The sequence below is a fragment of the Lonchura striata genome, chromosome 35 (genome assembly GCF_050655825.1).
Source record: "Lonchura striata isolate lonStrDom1 chromosome 35, ASM5065582v1, whole genome shotgun sequence".
NCBI classification, from domain to species: Eukaryota; Metazoa; Chordata; class Aves; order Passeriformes; family Estrildidae; genus Lonchura; species Lonchura striata.
The window spans coordinates 7249482-7268375 of record NC_140737.1 but is presented as its reverse complement, the minus strand read 5'-3'; the positions used below and the strand labels follow the sequence as shown (position 1 = coordinate 7268375).

The 18894-nt window shown below is 50.9% G+C and overlaps 1 protein-coding gene across 1 annotated transcript in view; it reads right to left on the bottom strand.

The window, feature by feature from the left end:
• LOC144248556 (uncharacterized) overlaps nucleotides 1–18894 on the bottom strand; it is a 65782-nt gene that overhangs the window by 17725 nt on the left and 29163 nt on the right. Inside the window, exons 3-4 of the mRNA XM_085565008.1 lie at nucleotides 2457–2535; nucleotides 1442–2306 (exon numbers count right to left, since the gene is read on the bottom strand). Coding sequence (XP_085421134.1) covers nucleotides 1442–2306; nucleotides 2457–2535 — 944 coding nt within the window. The remainder of the gene's footprint in view (nucleotides 1–1441; nucleotides 2307–2456; nucleotides 2536–18894) is intronic.

Here is an 18894-nt window from a genome sequence, read left to right as displayed (position 1 = left end):
TGACAGGAGTGTGTGTGACATCCTGGCTCTTTGGCAGCCTGGGGAATCCTGGAATGTCACTGTGGAGCCCCCGTGAGTGATAGTGACAGATCGGTGCCTTTGCAGCCCAAGGTGCCCTGGGATGTCACCATGGAATGGCTGTGAATGCCTCTGACCACACGGCTCTTTGCCATCCCCAGAAACCCTTGGGAGGGCTCCATGGAGCCCCTGTCTCTGTGTGTGACCTTCCTGCTCTTGAACTGCCTGGAGACTCTTGGAAAGTCCCCATGGAACCCCTCTGAGGTCCAGTGACAAATCTCATCCTAAGCAGGCAACAATCACCAGGAAAACCTGTTGCTATGGTCAGTTTCCATGGCAACCATCCCCAGCCCCTGTTGCTATGGTCAGTCCCTGGGCAGCTCCATGGAGACCCCATGCCAGGGGTGGTTGCCATGGACACCAGCTCAGGCCTGGAGCCCGTTGCCATGGCAACCATTGGCACTCCCATCCCCAGGGTCATGGATCCAGAACCACAGAATTGGCTGAGCTGGGAGGGACCCATCAGGATCCTCGAGTCCAACTGCTGGCCCTGCACAGGACACCCCAACACTGCCAGCCTGGGCCTGGCAGAGCTGTCCAAACGCTGCTGGAGCTCAGAGAGCACTGGAGCTGTGACCCTTCCCTGGGGAGCCTGGGCAGTGCCCCAGCAGCCTCTGGGCAAAAACCTTTTCCTGAGATCCAACCTAAGCCTGCCCCAACTCAGCTGCAGCCGCTCCCTCCACTCCTGTCCCTGGGCACCAGAGTGAAGAGGTTCCCTCAGCCCCAGCCAGGGACCCGCTCCCAAGGCTGCTGCCATGGCCACCAGGGCTGGCACCAGCTGGGATGCTCGGTTTCCAAGAACTGGGGTTTGGGAATGGGATTCCTCAATTTCCTGCTCCCGCTAAAACCGCCCTGCCATTTGCTGCCCTCCCACCTACCATGGAAAGCACAAAAGGCAAAGAATCCAGGCTGGAATAAGAACAATTTACTGGGAACAGCAACAAGACCGGGACCAAACAGGAACAGAAACAATATTGATAACAGAAGGGATAAGATAAACTATTTCCACAGAAAACTACATCACCAGTGACTGTCTCTTCCTGGCCACATGTTTCCTCCTGCATGGAAAGGACACCCATCTCCTTAGGGAGAGAGAAAGAGTCCCTTTCCTGCCCCTGGCAATGACCTGAGGTGGGAGTGAATGTAGTGACAGGGCCATGGCCAGACCCTCATGTTCTTCTATCCCACATCAGGTCATTGGCAGGGGCAGGAAAAGGGACAGGTGTCTTCCCAGCATGGATCACAGGGAACATGGATCACCAGGGCTCTTCCCAACATGGTACTCCAATGGGGGATGAAGCTGGAGCAGTGCACAAAGCTCTTCCTGCAGCTGGGGAATTTGCAGGGCTTCCCTTACTGGTGGCTCCGTTGGTGTTTGGTCAAGTCAGAGTTCTGGGTGAAGCTCTTCCCACACTGGGGACACTCGTATGGCCTCTCCCTGGTATGGATGGACTGGTGCCTGACAAGGGTGGAGTTGTGCTGGAAGCTCCTCCCACAGTCGGGGCAGCGGTAGGGCCTCTCATCCGTGTGAATCCGCTCATGCAGGAGGAGATTTGAGCTGGTCTGAAATAGTTTCCCACATGTGGGGCACTCATAGGGCCTCTCCCCAGTGTGGATGCGCTTGTGTCTGATGAGGTGGAAGTTGCGCTTGAAGCTCTTCCTGCAGTCGGGGCACTGAAAGGGCCTCTCCTCTGTGTGAATCTGCTGGTGGCAGAGGAGATCAGAGCTGGTGTGAAACCTCTTCTGACACTTGGGACACTCGTAGGGCCTCTCCCCAGTGTGGATGCGTTGGTGGATGATGAGGTGGGACCTGCAGCTGAATCCCTTCCCACACTCCCCACACTCGTAGGCCCATTCCCCAGTGTGGATCATCTGGTGTCGTTTCAGATTGTTGCTCTGCCTGAAGCTCTTCCTACACTCCAAGCACTTGTACGGCTTCTCCCCATGGTGAACCTCCTCATGGAGCTCCAGCTCCAAGCTCTGGCTTGAGCTCTGCCCACCTTCCTGGCCCAGGGTGGAACTTTCCTCCTCAGAATACCCTGGGCTGGGTTTGCAGCCCCTCTTCCTGGGGGATTTCTGGGGCTTTTCCTCCCTGTTGGATTCCTGTGCTGTGGGGCTGCTCAAAATGGCCTCTTCTACGACATTCTTCCACGGGGATTTGCCCTCACTGGTCCCCATCCTCAGCTCCTTGTCTGGGGGAGGAAGGACAAGGAGAGAATGGGATTTGCCTTCGTGCCACAGGGAAGGGCAAGGAGATCCCCCCAGTGCGTCCCCAGCAGGAGGGCACCGGCAGCGGGGCTGTCCTGCAGCCGGGAGCCGTGCTAAGCTGGGAGATGGAGCAGGAGAGAGGGGGAAAGGGGCAGTGACTTCCTCCTCACCTGCCTGGGCGTCCTGGGGCATCTTCCTCTTCCTTGCAGACTCCTCCTCCATCCAGCCAAAGTCTGGGTATGGGAAATTCTGTTTTGGAAGGAAAACAAGGGATGAGCAGATTAAGTTTTGTACTGGTTTGAAGGCAAACCTGGGAGAGAGTCTAAGCCAGAATGACAATTTAATAGGAAAATTAAGATTAAAGCAATGATACAGAAAGACTGGTTTAAACTCACAGAGTCAGGATATAACCTGACACCCAGATAGTCAGGGTGGTGGTAGCTGTCTGATGAAATGGTGGATGCAGTTTGGCTCGAGTGATGAATGTGATTCTGTCAAAGCAGTGATCCTGTAGAAGGGTCTGGTCTTCCTCTGAAGGTTCAGTGGTGGTTATGGAGCTCTGGTCCTCTGGGAATGCAGTAGGCAAGGTGGTCGTGGTGTTGCAAGGGTGAGATTATATCCAGGCAGGAATGCTTGGTTCCTCCCCCTGGGCAGAGCATCCCACAATGGGATGATGTAATTTTATCAGTCCTGCAGTGACACTCAATGGCCCATTAAGAGAAGATCGCCCCTGGAGGGCGTTATCAGGGCTGAGCCATGGAAGAGATAAAGAACACTGCCCCACCTGTTGATAACAATTTATGGAGATGGGGACTGAAAACACTTTTGGTTACATCTGACATTGTAACCGGAAACAGTGAGGCAATCCCTGCTCGGGGTGGGGGGTGAACACCACCCCCCTTACCCAAACTGGCTCAGGTGTAAAACCCCCACCCTGGGAAGGAAACGCACACAGGGGACAATGTCACACTTGCCCTGCACCAGGGGAGGTCTCTGTCCCTGTCACTCCCTTGTTCTACCCCTTTTCTTTTTCTTTCCATCTCTCTCTCTACCCCTCATTTACTGTTCAATAAAATCCACTTTGGATTTGGTCTCCTTAGCACCTTAATTGGGGCAGAGGCAACTCTCTAACAATTTTATTATCCAGATTGCAATATTAATTTGGCACAGTGAGTTCAGAGCTCTGTTGTCTGACCCCAAGTGCCTTTGACAACAGCCTGGTTCCCTCCTCTGAGGAGGTTTTGCCTCTTCTGGAGGAACTCTTGGAAACTTGGCTGCAGCTTTCTCTGAGCAAGTTATGGAAGAACTTATGAGGAAAATGGCTGTTTTGGGTGGCCAGTGTAAAGATAATATTTTCTTGTCCTTCCCTGCAAAGTTTGTTAAAATCACTGAAAGAAAGGGAACAAATGATACCAGCAAGACTGACAAGTCCTACAAGAAGCCCAGCTCTACCTAAATTCCTGAATAACTCCCAAATTCACAGGTTTGGGGGTTTTGCCAAATATGAGAATCATTATCTCCTTCGTCCCTGTCACCTTTGTCATAGCTACACAGCGCATTCTCTTCTTTTTAAGTATTGGGTTAAATGTCCACTTTTCTTTTTTTGGAACCTGCCAGCATCTTAGCTGGACCTGTGCTGGAACTGATGAAACTTGGAGTTGCCACTGAATTGCTTCTATTGTTGGTTTGTTCATGTTTGGGATTTGATTGCATTTCCATCACAAGTGACTTGTGGGAAGAGCAAATATTCTTCAATGCATTTTATGAAGGGTTTAAATTGATTTCTGCCAAGTTTGTTTTGTCCAGTGCTCAGGGGATGCTCGAGGGGTCTCTGTGCCTCTCTCCCCGGGGGATGCTTGGGAGGGGCTTGGATGGGTTGTCCCTTTCCCTGTCACTCCAGGCCATTCCCCAGGGGTGTCCCTGGCCCTGTTACCCAGGCCATTCCCCTGAGGGTTTGTCCCCATCGCTTTTACCCCGGGGGCTGTCCCTGTCCCTATCCCTGTTACCCCAGGCCATTCCTGAGGAGGTGTCTCTCTCCCGGTCACCCCAAGCCATTCCACAGGGCAGTCTCCATTGTTCTCGCCCCTGTGCCAGGGGAGTGCTCGGGGGAGACTGTCCCTCGCAGCCCAGGGTGTGCTCGGGGGTTGAAACAGGGTATTTAATAAGGTAAATTTAACATGGTAGAAATCCATTTGGATTTAGGTGAAATGTGCTGATTTGAATTATTAGTAGCTTGCTAGCATAGGTAAAATATGCTGTTTAGTCTGCTAGCTCTGCTGCTGAAACACGGATGAAAAACTGATCCTCACAAATCCTGTAAGGAGTTGCAGAGATGGTATGTTTATTGCAGTGCTGGATGCATGTGGGGATCGTTCCACTTCAAAGGACATCAGCACCCTGTGTAAGGGATAGTCCCATGTTCCTCTCATTTTTGCCTCACGTTTGCCGCAATGGCAGAAACTGAGATCCTGCAGACCCTGATTGGAGATCCAGTTTGGAGAGATGGACGATTATTTTTGCAGGTGTATTTGCTGTACCACCACAGACCACTGCTTCGAGCAGGGCCTGGCAAGGACCTGGCAAGGAGTAGCTTGTTCTACATGCTCACACCGGCTTCACGATACCTGCTAAACCCACAGATTTTCCCACCTCTTGGCCCAATGAACTTTGGGATAACTCTGGTGATCTCCCATGGAAGACCCCTCATCTGCCTCATGACCACTGTGATAGACAGAGATTGAAGCCCCTCCCAAGGACTGAGACTGAGACCACCACCACAGGGAGGAGGGCTGGCCTGATCAATGTGAGATGTTTCCCAGGTGTGGTTGATGGACCATGAAAACAATGGCTCTCGTTCACAGCTGATAACATGACCTGTTCCCCCTCAGTGGCTTCAATGGACTTAGTCTTCATTCTACCCGTTCCCCCTCAACGATTTCAATAGACTTTCAATGTCTTTTGCCTGTTCCCCTGCTTTGACAGTGGACTATAAAAGACCTCTGAGATAACCAAGATTTTGATTATCTTTGGTGTCTTTGGCGGGAGCTGCCCTGGCTCAAGGGAGACACAGAGAGAGAAAAACAGCAGGCAAAGAGAGGCAGGATAGAAAGGACGACACAAACACAATCAGCTGAGAAGGAGGCACTCTGAAAACAGAACTGCAAGAGACTGAAAAGGAATGGGATGGAAAGAAATAATTTTTAACTTGTATTTCCAATCAAAATACAATTTCCTCCCTTTCTCACCAACCTCCTCCTGGTGTCATTCAGCAGGGCTGTCAGAACGTTCTTCATTTTGAGTGGATTTTCCAGGCTGTACCCACAAGGAAACAGGGAATGGGGATTTCCTGATCCTGATTTCACATCCTCAACTGAGGAGAGGAGGAGGCAGCAGGAGAAAAGGACAGCTGGGCTTCACTCTTCCTCAGGAATGAGTGGGAGAAAGTCTCTCATCATGTCTGCAGCTGCTCCCACAGAGATGTGAGGGCTGATCCCAGAGCCCCAAGGGTCACATTCAGGGCTGCCCTCAGGGAATGTTCGCCTGGTATTGAGGGGCTGCGTGGCAGCACCTGGATCTTGGAGCACCCAGCTGCCCCCATGTTTGGAGGTGCCTGAGGAGGGCTGGGACGATGCCAGAGACATCCTGAAGTGACATCCTCCCTGTCCCACTCTGCGTGTGCTCAGTCCCAAACCTGACCCTGATCCTGGTCTCAATCTCACTCCATGTTTAGACACACTCACAGTTCTGTATTTAATCTCAGTTCAGTGCCAGACTCGTCTAGCCCCAGACCCAATCCCAGCCCCAGCCCTAAAGCCAATCCCATGTTTTGCCTTAATCCCAATCCCAGCTCTAATCCAAATCTCAGCCCCAACTCCTACCCCAGCCCCAATTCCAGCTGCTTCCTAAATCCTCAGCCCCAAACCAAATCCCAGGTTCAGCCCTTCTGGGGGTTTGGGGGTGTTTCTGTCCCTCCAACCCCGATGATGTTTGGGTGGGGTCACACCAGGGCTGAGAGGGACAGAGACCCCCCAGCCTCCCCAGGGATGAGAAGGTCGGAGAGCCCCCCCAGCCCCGAGCACCCTCAGTGCTGAGAGGGACACAGAGCCCCTGGTCCCCAGCCCTGCACAAGCATTCCCTGAGGTCAGAGGGATGGAGACCCCCTGAGCATCCCCCAGGGCAAGGGGACAGAGACTCCTGAGCATCCCCTGGGCTGAGAGGGACAGAGACTGCCCCAAGCACCTCCTGGCACAGGGTGAGAGGGAGGGAGACCCCCCAGGTATTCCCTGGGTGAGAATGATGGAGACACCCTGGGGAATGGCCTGGGGTTACAGGGACACGAACACCCCTAGGGAATGGCCTGGAGTGACGGGAACAGGGACAACCACCCCAAGCCCCTCCCAAGAATCCCCCAGGGCGAGAAGCACAGAGACCCCTTGAGCATCCCCTGAGCACTGGACAAAACAAAATCGGCAGAAATAAAACTTAACCCTCCAAAAAATGCCTTGAGGTATATTTGCTCTTCCCAAAAGTCACTTGTGATGGAAATGCAAACAAATCCCATACATGAATAAACTGAAAATAGAAGCAATTCTGTGGCAATTCCAAGTTTCATCAGTTCCTGCACATCTCCAGCTCAGGTGCTGGCAGGTTCCAAAAAAAGGAAAGTGGAAATTTGGCCCAATACATATTAATAAAGGGAAGGGAAAGCTCAGTGTAGCTGTCACAAAGGTGACAGGGACCAAGAAAATAATGATTCTCATATTTGGCAAAGTCCCAAAACCTCTGAATTCAGGAGTTACTTGGGAATTTATCTACTTGAACTGGGCTTCTTATAGGAATTTAGTAGCCTTATGTTCCTCACCTTGGAGAGAATGAACCTTGTCAGTCTCTCTGGTATGATTTGCTCCCTTTCCTCCAATTATTTTAACAAACTTTTCAAGGAAGGACAAGAATTTATTTTCTTTACACTGGCCACCCACAACAGCCATTTTCCTCATAAGTTCTCCCAAAAGTCACTCAAAGGAAGCTACATCCAAGTTTCCAGGAGTTCCTCCAGAAAGAGGCAAAACCTGCTCAGAGGAGGGAACCAGGCTGTTGTCAAAGGCACTTGGGGTCAGACAACAGAGCCCTGAACTCACTGTGCCAAATTAATATTGCAATCTAGATAATAAAATTGTTAGAGAGTTGCCTCTGCACCAATTAAGGTGCTAACAAGGCCAAATCCAAAGTGGATTTTATTGAACAGTAAATGAGGGGTAGAGAGAGAGATGGAAAGAAAAAGAGGAGAACAAGGGACTGACAGGAACAGAGATCTCCCCTGGGGCGGGGCAAGTGTGACATTGTCCCCTGTATGCGTGGCCTTCCCAGGGTGGGGGTTTTACACCTGAGCCAGTTTGGGTAAGGGGGGTGGTGTTCACTCCCCACCCCGAGCAGGGATTGTCTCACTGTTTCAGGTTACAGTGTCAGATGTAACCAAAAGTGTTTTCAGTCACCATCTCCATAAACTGTTATCAACAGGTGGGGCAGTGTTCTTTATCTCTTCCATGGCTCAGCCCTGATAACGCCCTCCAGGGGCCATCTTCTGTTAATGGGCCATCGAGTGTCACTGCAGGACTGATAAAATTACATCATCCCATTGTGGGATGCTCTGCCCAGGGGGAGGAACCAAGCATTCCTGCCTGGATATAATCTCACCCTTGCAACACCACGACCACCTTGCCTACTGCGTTCCCAGACGACAAGAGCTCCATAATCACCACTGGACCTTCGGAGCAAGACCAGACCCTTCTACAGGATCACTGCTTTGACAGAATCATGTTCATCACTCGAGCCAAACTGCAGCAACCATTTCATCAGACTGCTACCACCACTCTGAGCAATGGGGTGTCAAGTTATATCCTGTCTCTGTCAGGTTAATCCAGTGTTTCTGTATCATTGCCTTGATCTTAATTTTCTTACTCAGTTGTCATTCTGGCTTAGACTCTCTCCCTGGTTTGCTTTGAAACCAGTACAAAACTTAATGTGCTCATCCATTGTTTTCCTTCCAAAGCTGGATTTCCCATCCCTTAAAGTTTGACAGATGGAGGAGGAGTCTGCAAGGAAGAGGAAGATGCCCCAGGACCCCCAGACAGGTGAGGAGGAAGTCAATGCTCCTTTCCCCCTCTCTCCTGCTCCATCTCCCAACTCAGCACGGCCTCCGGCTGCAGGACAGCCCCACTGCCGACGCTGTCCTATTGGGGAAGCACTGGGGGAACCTCCTTCCTCTTCTCTCTGGCTCAGAGGCAAACCCCATCCTCTCCTTGTCTTTCCTCCCCCAGACAAGCCGCTGGGGATGGAGATGAGGGAGGACAAATCCCCTCTGCAGAACCTAGTGGAAGAGGCCATTTTGAGCAGCTGCACAGTGCAGGAATCCAACAGGGAGGAAATCCCTCGGTGATCCTGCAGGAGGAGGTACTGCAAGGCCAGCCCAGGGTGCTCTGAGGAGGAAAGACCCACCCTGTGCCAGGAAGGTGGGCAGAGCTTCAGCCAGAGCTTGGAGCTGGTGGTCCATGAGAAGCCTCATGATGGGGAGAAGCCCTAGAAGTGGTTGGAGTATTGGAAGAGCATCAGGAAGAGCAACACCCTGATCTGCCACCAGATTATCCACACTGGGGAATGGCCCTACGAGTGTGGGGAGTGTGGGAAGGGCTTCAGCTGCAGCTCTGCCCTTGTCACCCACCAACGCATCCAGACTGGAGAGAGGCCCTACGAATGTCCCAAGTGTCAGAAGAAGTTTCACACCAGCTCTGATGTCCTCTGCCACCAGCAGATTCACACAGAGGAAAGGCCCTTCTGCTGCCCTGAGTGTGGGAAGGGCTTCAAGCACAACTCCACCCTTGTCACCCACCGGTGCATCCACACTGGGGAGAGGCCCTATGAGTGTGAGGAATGTGGGATGAGCTTCAGCCAGAAGTTCTCATTGATTCGCCACCAGATCATCCACACTGAGGAAAGGCCATACAAGTGTGAGCAATGTGGGAAGGGCTTCAGCCAGAGGTCCAAACTGATCATCCACCACATGATCCACACTGGGGAGAGGCCCTACATGTGTCCCAAGTGTCAGAAGAAGTTTAAGACCTGCTCAAATCTCTTCTGTCATCAGCAGATTCACAGACAGGAGAGGCCCTTCTGCTGCTCCAACTGCAGGAAGGGCTTCAAGTGCAACTCCTCCCTTGTCAAGCACCGGCGCATCCACACCGGGGAGAGGCCCTACGAGTGTCCCCGGTGTGGGAAGAGCTTCACCCAGAGCTCTCACTTGACCAAACACCAATGGACGCACTAGTAAAGGAAGTCCTGTGAGTCCCCCAACTGCCTGAAGAGCTTTGTACACTGCTCCAGCCTTATCCCCCATGGGAAGACCCATGTTGGGCACAGGCCTGGTGACCCACATTCCCTGTGATCCATATTGGGAAGACACCAGACTGGTTATCTTTTTGGTTTCACCCTAACATTCTTCTGATTTGTCTTTATCAATTAAAACACCTGAAATAGGACTGAAAAGGAAGTAATTATTCACAGATTTCTGAAGTCCAACCTTTTAACAGGTATTTGAGAAGGAATTTATAGTCTGGGGACATATTCTGGAGGATTTGTGGGTTCTTGGGGGATTTCAGGCAGTGTTGTCCATATCTTTGCACTACTGAAGTCAAGATGGATTCATCTGTCACCTCAAAATGACTCAGTCTCACTAAAATCACCTCAGTCTTACCCCAAAATGCTATAATCCCACTTCAAAATGGCTTTCTTCCACCTCAAAAAACTCTAACCCATGACAAAACACCCAATTCCACAGCCTCCAGGGTGAGATGGGGTAGGAGGGAAATTGGAAGAAGTGGGATCCAAATTTAAAGGGTGTGGGACCATGATTGTGTGCAGCTGGGTGTATGGGATATAGTTAAATAGTAAATAAAACTCTCAGAATTATTGCTTCTTGTCCCATTAATTTTCAGTCAGTTCTCTTTTGTTCTTCAGAGTGCCACCTTCTCAGTTGATTGTGTTTGTGTCCTCCCTTCCCTTCCACCTCTCTTTGCCTGCTCTGTTTCTTTCTCAGTGTCTCCCTTGAGCCACGGCAGCTCCCAGCAAAGACCATGCCCAGATTTAATTCCCAATCCACGAGCTACAACAACCATGTGTGAAGTTAGGAAGGCTGGCAGTGAAATGTCACTGTAGGATTTGCTCCAATCGGCTTTTGGCTCTTCCATCAGAGCTTTGCCTTCAAGGGTAGGAACATCTTTTCCTGTCTGGGAACTGGAATTCCAGCCCCTGGGAGTGTGTGCCATGGATCTCAGAGGGGCATTCCAAGGCTCCCAGGGTGCTGCTCCTGCCGTGCCTCCCAAGGAGCTGTGCAGGGCAGGGGACAAGGTGCAGCAGCTGTGTTGGTTCTGCAGTGCCACAACAGCCCCTGGTTCCAGGAGTTTCCACACTGTCAACAGCAGTTCCTGCGTTCCATGATGCCCTGCTGTGTCCCCATGGATATTTGGTGTCATGAAGTTCTTCAGTGTCACAATGGCCACCTCCCTCCATAAGCTTCCACAGTATCCAAATGGCTTCCTTGGATGGGCAGTGTCACCATGGACCATTGGCTCCATGCAGCCCTGCTGGGTCACCATGGACTCCTTGGTTCCATGAGGTTCTGGGGGTGTCTCCATGGTCTCCTTGGATCCACAGTGTCACAATGGACCACTGGATCCACATGGCCCTGCTGTGTCACCACGGCCCCTTGGTTCCATGGGACCCCAGGGTCACAATTGACTCCTTGCTTCCACATCACCCCCTCAGTGCCAAAATGGCCCCTTTCATTCCATTGGGAAACACAAAAGATTTATAGAAACATTGAGCAAATCCTGCTTAACACAGCTGGGAACATCTGTTTGCCTTCCAAAGAGAAGTTAAAGGTGAGGATGGCACCAGCAGCTTCCATCTGCAACAGAGATCCAGGGAAAGGACAGGAACAGAGAATTCAGCTGGGAGACTCAGAGAATTCTGCTTCCAGAGATCATTTCTGGTCACACTGTCCCTTGTAGAAAGGTGACACCATTCCAGGCAGCCTGTACTGAGCAGTTGGCTCCTGAGTGGGGTTTGTTGTTTAGGAAACCTGCTCAGGCTTTTCCATTCTTTCCTTCCTAAGAGGAAAACTTCTCCTGGGCCTGTGTGCAGGCAGAGCCCTGAGGAGAGCAGGTGGGACACGGTGCAGTGGGCTGGGACATGGAGCTGCAGAGCTCAGGGACAAGGTTCTGCTGCAGGGCACAGGGATTTCAGTGCCAGGTGGGCGATGTCAGACATGGTGAGGCTGGGGGTGAGGAGCAGCTTGTCCAAACAGGGTCAGCCCTCAAGGGGCTCATTCTTGCACATGCCCAGACATCCTAAGGAGAACTTCAGTGTCAAGGTCTCCTGGGGAATGCTTCTATCAGCTCTTCTCTGAAATGGGAAATAAGAAAAATACTCATTTGATTGAAGAAAAAAAGGTCATGAGGTGCATTTGGAAATATTCCTCCTTAACAGAACTCCAGACTGAGTCCAATCAGCTGCAGAAGCCCTGGAGACTTGAAGAAAATTGAATGAAGACAAAGCACCCCTGATGGCTTCCTGTATTTTGATTATCCCCACCCTGGATTTGGGGTTGAGTCCAGGACCCTCAGGCACTGAGAGAAGGCTGAAGAAGCTGCTCAAGGAGTCAGGAGCAAAACTCCAAGTCCCTTGGAGCATCACTGGGCCCCACTGAGGGCAGGGACTGCCAAAGGCTCCCCAAGGACTGGTGAGAGCAGATCCTTGAGGCCAGGATTGCAGGGAGCCCAAGGCTCAGAGCAGGGAACTGCAATGCTGAGCAAGGCCTGGGCTGGCTGGGGGAAGCAGAAAGGCCAAGCCCTGAGCCCAGCCTGGCACAGCAGGGCCTGTCCCTCATGGGTGGCTCAGGGCTGTATGTGGGGCAGGGGGATGTGAGGGGCAGCAAGGACAAATGTCACAAATCTGTGTGACCGTGCAGATCTTCATGGATCCAAGGGGCCGGTGTGACACTGTGGGAAATTGTGGAACCAAGGGGATCATTGTGGCAGTGTTGGGCCCATGGAACCAAGGGGCCAGGGTGACACTGTGGAGACTCATGGACACACGAGGCCATTGTGAGTCTGCAGGATTTAACACCCCAGAACACTGAAATGCTGGGGGTCACCAAAGGTTCCTTTACTTGAGTTTGGTGCACAGGAGAAACATCAACCTGATATTCTCACCATAGCCAGATGCAAAGGATATTCTTGGTAGGAAGGGACCCACAAGGATCAAGTCCAATTCTTTAGTGAATGGCCCACACAGGGATTGAACCTACAGCCTTGGTGGTACCAGCACCATGCTCTAACCAATGGAGCTAAGAGGTCAAAATGACACAAAATTTTACTGACAAAATATAGACAAGAATGGAACTTTACCTAAGGCTTTAATACAACACCCTCTTCAACATAAATCTCTTATCTTAGCATTAACTTCAGTAACTTAATTAATATAACCTAAAAACCTTTAACCCTTAATATGTTAATTTTTCAAAAAATGTTCCAGGTAAGTAGGATTAGAAAGAGGATAAATAGAGAACAACAGAAAGACAGGAGATCTATAGAAAGACATGTACACAAGCACCAACCTCATGGGTTCCAGCGTCGCTAACAGAGGAACCCCAGGAGAAGGCAGGATCCAGACCATGGGCTGGCCTCGTGCTCCGGCTTTTAACCCCCTGGGCCTCCATGGGCCCGCCCCTGGGGTGGGACTGCCAGGTGATTGCCCAATCAGAGCCAGGGTAGGCACCAGCTGCTGGTGTGTGATTGGTTGACAGCTCAGCCAATCAGCACTGCCCCTGCTGTGTGATTGACAGCTCTGCCAGGCCAGGGCTGGGGGCGGGGCTCTGTCCCACCACAAACCAAGGCCTGACCCGCCCCTGGCCCCACACGGGCATTCCGAGCATCCCAAGGTGTCTCGGGACATGGATCTCATCCAGCATCTGACAGTGACCACAGTGACATTACGGAACCTCATGGAACCAAGGGTCAATTGTGACAGTCCAGGTCCAAGGACACCACGGTGACACTGCAGAACTTCATGGAACCAAGGAACCACGGTGACACCATGATCCATCATGGAATCAAGGAGACCATTGTGGAACTCAGAGACCCCAAGGAACCAAGGGTCCATGGTGACCTTATGCAGCCGCAGTGTCACAGAGGAGCCGTTGTGACACAGCGAGGGCACACAGAGCCATGGGGCTGTTGTGACACATCAGGGCTTTGTGGAACCACAAAGCCATTGTGACATTGCAAGGCCTCATGGAAGCACGGGGCCATTGTGACACTGCAGAAGCAAGAGGAACATTGTGACACTCCAGGGCCTCATGGAACCAAGGAGACCATTGCGACACTGGGGGATCCCACGAAACCAAGGGAACATGGAACAGGTCTGGCTGCCTTGACCACCCAGGGGCCAATTCTCATCTGCCTATGAAACACTGGGACCATGTGCTTTTCTTTCTTATGGGAAAAAAACATTCACCTCAACTAGGATCACATGGCCAAAATTGGGCATTTGACGCCAGAATTTCCTATATCCAAGGATAGCTCCCAGATAAAATCTGCCAGGACTGACAAGTCTGGCTGGCCTTGTCTTCCTGAGGGCTGACATTTATTTGCCTCAGAAACACGGGGGCTCTGTGCTTTCCTTCCTAAAGAAATGGCCAAAACTGAGATTCCACCTCCAAAATGCCATATGTCCAAGGATAGCCTCTAAACAAAAGGGGCCAAGAGAGCCAGATCTGGCTGGCTTGGCCTAAGACAACCTCTCATCTTCTTCCAGAACACTTGGACTTCACGCTTCTCTTATCCATAGGAAAAAAACCCATCCATCTTGACCAGGCGCCCATGGCCAATACTGAGAATCCACCTCCAAAACAACATACAGCCAAGGATTGCTCCCAAATGAAATGCCAGGAAAGACAAGTCTGGCTACCCTTGGACCCTTGGGGGCTGCCTCTCACCTGCCTCGAAACACTGGGGCTTGCTGCTTTCCTTCCTATGGAAATGAACTGTCCTTATGTATGAAGAAATTACCAAAAATGGAATTCAACCTCCAAAATTCCCTATATCCAAGGGTTGCTTTCAGACAAAAGCTACCAGGACAGAGAGGTCTGGCTGCCTTAGGCCTCTAGTGGCCACCTTTCATCTGCCCCACAAACACCGGTGTTCTGTGCTTTTCTTCCCATGCAAAGAACAGCCCTTCTCCTCCGGGTGTCCATGTCTGAAACTAGGATGCCACCTCTAAATATCCCTATATTCAAGGGTTGCTCCCAGAAAAAATCTGCCAGTACCATCAAGTCTGTCTGGCCTTGGCCTCTGGTGGCTGCCCCTGCCACACTGGGGCTCGGTTCTTTCCTTCCCATGGAGATGACTGTGACACTGTGGGCACCTCATGGAACCAAGGGGATCCTTGTGGCACCACTGGAGCCCATGGAACCAAGGGGCCATGGTGACACCATGGGGCTTCATGGACCCAGAGACCATTATGACTCTGTGGGGCAGATGGAACCATGGAGACCATTCCGACCCTTCAGGGCCTGGTGTCACCAAGGGGGCATTGTGACACCTCAGGGCCTCCTGGAAGCAAGGGACCATTGGGACACTGTGGGGCCCCATGGGATAGGAGAACATGGACCAGGTCTGGCTGGCTTGGCCTGCCATGGGCCACCTGACCGGTCTAGCTGATCTTGGAATGTCAAGGCCTGCCCCTCATCAGCTCCTGGAGCACTGGGGCTCAGTGCTCTTCTCTGTATGGAAATAACCGTCTGCTATTTCAGATGTCCATTGCCAAAATTGGTACCCTCCCTAAAAAATTTCCTATTTGTAAGGGTATCTCTTAGAACACAATCAGGCAGCTCTGGATGGCCTTTGCCTCTGGTGGTCAACTCTCATCCACCCCTAAAACAGTGGCACTCTGTTTCTTCATTCATGTGGAAAAGAACTGGTCTTCATGTCCAGGGACCATGGCCAAAACAAGACTTAGCCACCAAGCTCAGCCGGGCTCACGGAACCATCTGCAGCCCCGGGAGATATTGACTCTGCCAGTGCTGCCATCCTCCCTCCAGTGAGAGAAAAGGACACAGGGCAGGCACACAGAGGAGCAACATGGACACACCGAGGGCAGGGAAGGGGAAGTTGAGTCCCAGGTGGGAGGGATGAGGAGATGCCTTGATCTTGGGGCTGAAATCCTCTGCTAAAGCTGTGGAGAAGGATGTCATTGATACATCAGACTCTCTTTTTGGCTATAAGGCATTGAAAACTATGGGGAGATGACTTGCTCAGCAAAGGCCTCCATGATAAAGTAAGCAAATGTTGCAGTAGCTGTGATCCCACGAGAAGTTTGAACAGAGAAAGAGAGCACAGTGATGAGACACTGTGCCCTCAGGGAGAGAAGAAGACCTCTGTTCCCAGAGATGAAGATGATTTTAGAAATAGAAGGAGAGAACTTTTGCTTTTAACAGCTCTTCTTTAAACTAATACCCCATAAACTGACATGGCCCATAAACACAGCTGTGAGAAAGCCTGTGAGAAAATTGGAGGGACTTCACAATTGCAGATTTTTCTGAGCAGCTGCTATTTGTGGAAGCTAAAAGCCATGCGATAACTGTTTTCTTGTGGAGATGCCTCCATAACATAAACAAGAGGAACTTCTCTACCTAAGTGAACAGAAGAAAGACAATTCTAGAGATGGTAAACTGACTGAAAATATTTGGTTTTTTCTCTTTACATTTTCAGGTTGTCAGGAGAGAGGAAGTGTTCTGAAAGTTTTGTTCTGGTCCTTAATGCTCCTTCTTTTATTTACTGTTAGTAAACTTTTCTTTTTACTCTAAAAGTTTGACCTTTGCCTTTCTCCTAATCCTACCTCACAGCAGGAATTGAGTAAGTATATTCTAGTGTGTGCACTGATAATTAGCCAACACTGAAGCCACTACACTAGTCGATGCATTAGCCAGGAAATCTCAAATTGGTGAAGCAAAACCAGTAAAGGAATGTTCATGATGAACTACATTACAACAGTGGCAAATCAAGGCAGAAGCATGGTTTGTCAGGACTTGCTTGATCCTAATGAGCCCCGTGGTGCACTTGGAGCTGAGCCTTGGAACCTCAGGGCCTGAGAGGAGATTGCAAAAAACCTTCCAGAAGTTAAAATCAAGAGGAAAAACCCAAAGTGTCACGAGGTACTAATGGGACTTACTTAGGTCCATCCCCAACACAGGATCCTCATGGACTCCTTGGAGGAGAGAACTGGAGGCCAGGATGGCACAAAAACTCCTCAGTCTGGAAATGAAAATTCCAAAGTAGCTTACAAAAGTTAAGTATCTCAAAGCATTAAAGAGCTCCTCTGAGTGTCAGTGCCAAGCTCTCAAGGGACTCCTTAAAGCAGATTATTGGGGCCATGATTGCACAAACCTCCCACAGAGTCTGTATGAAAAGGGAAACACCAAGTACCTTAAAAGAACTGAAGTACCTTGAAGCATTAATGAACGTTGTTCCTGACAAAGCCTCTCCAGGGACTAATTACAGCAGATAATTGGAGGCCATGATTGCACAAAGCTCTCAGAGACTCCAAGGCAAAAGGAAAAGCCAAAGTCCTTTGAAAAGCCTGCAGTCCCTGGGAGCATGAAGGAGCCCCCAGGGACATTCCTGACCAGGGCTCCCCAGGGACTCCTTCCAGCAGATCCTTGAGGCCACTGGGATGTGGGCTAGGTGGGGATGCTGAGGGCAGGACCAGGGGCTGACAGTGCCCAGCCTGGCTGGGGCTGTGCCAGGAGGCCCCAGGGCCTCAGGACAAGGTGTCTCCTCACAGCCCTTGGTGGCACAGACCCTGCTGTGCCCCAGGGCACCAAGACTTGGCTTCTCTTTGTCCTCACCTGGCATCAGTGCCTCCAGTTCTCTGCTCTGCCTGGGGCCTGGGGACACTTTCTCAGTCGTGTCCCTCAGTGGGACCCATTAAAAGTCCAAGAAACTTTGGAGTTGGATTCTGACTTGGAGTTCTGGAGAGGTTTCTGCAGCTCCCTCTCAGGGCCTGATGTTCAGGGCCTGAGCACAAAGCCCCAGAGGGTCATTAAAGTCCTTGTGCTGTGTCTGTGCTGCTGAGCTGGGCCGGGCTCCTGGCACAGAGGGTGATCCTGGTAACCAAGGAGAGCTTCAAAAGCACATTTCTCTTGCTGAGCAGCTCTTCTCCCAGCCCAGCAGGGCTGGGGCACTGCCTGCAGCCAGCCCGGGCACAGCACAGAGGCACAGAGAGCTTCAATCAGTCAGGGCTGGGAAGGGGCTGAGAAGTGCCTGGGGCAGAATCACTGCCAGCCCTTGGCACAGGAACCTCTGGCTGCAGGACAATGCAGCTGCAGCTCCTGGAGAGATCTCCTAAAGCTGGAACATGCCAATGCCCACAGACCCTGTGAGTGCATTCTCTGCTCATCTCCTGTGCAGAGCAGCCAGGGGTGCCCAGGGCTGTCCTGCAGAGCAGGGTCCTGCAGCCCAGGGCGCTGTGCTGGGCCAGGGACTCTGCTGCCTGCCAGGGACAGCTCTCAGCTGGCCCTGGAGCTGCTCCCAGCGCTGGCCAGGAGCTGTGGGGGGAAGGAGCCACCCTGAGCAGGGTAGGTGCTGCTGCTGAGAGGGGCTGGCTGGGGCAGGGCTGCTCCCAGCTCCAGACCAGCCTGGGCACAGCTCTGGAGGGCACTTCCCAAAGAAGGTAAAGCTGGGATTGCTGTAAAGGTCAGGAGCTTTCCTGAGAGTGTTTTCAATTTCCTGCTTGGAGAAAGAGGATGAAGTTGTGATGATGATAAAAATATTTTTGCTTTTTATATATTTTTCATATATTCATAGTTCTGTAAATTACTGTTACGTAGTTTTAAAATTATAATCCTTTACTAACTCTATTAAACTCTTAAATAACTCTTTTAAACTACTATTATATATTTAATGTATTTATGATCCTTAATTAACTCTAGTAGGTTTCCTTACCTTCTCTTAGATTTTAGAACTATAACCTGTCTAAATACATTTTTAAAGTGCTATATAATCTTTTTATCAGAGAAAAAACCCACACGAAGAGTATTTTGGGTTTTGAATGTGAGCAGTGATAAGAAAAACTGGGACAAAGAAGGCCCTGGACTTATGCCAGTGGGTTGAGCCAGGGGCGTGTAACTGGGTACTGAATCTCCCATTGGATGTTCCTGTTAAATATCCTAAATAATCAACATTAACAAATTGTTGAAATCAGGGGTTGGGTGTGCCCCATCCCCACTGGGACACCTGGAAGCTTCCAATGAAGTTCTGGTTTTAACTTCACTGTTCTAACACTGTTGCAAGGGTTCTTTTTTTCTCTTTTGATTATAGACAACAGGGGGATGAGAGAAGCAGAACAGGAATTGTAGTCCCAGAATGACAGAACATTCTGAGTTGAAAAAGACACACAGGATCATCAAAGGAATGTTTGAACATTTACAGGGACTCCAGAACTGTGACTTTGGGTGGTCAGTGTCTCTGCTGGGAGCCTCCCAAAGGGCCTTCAGCC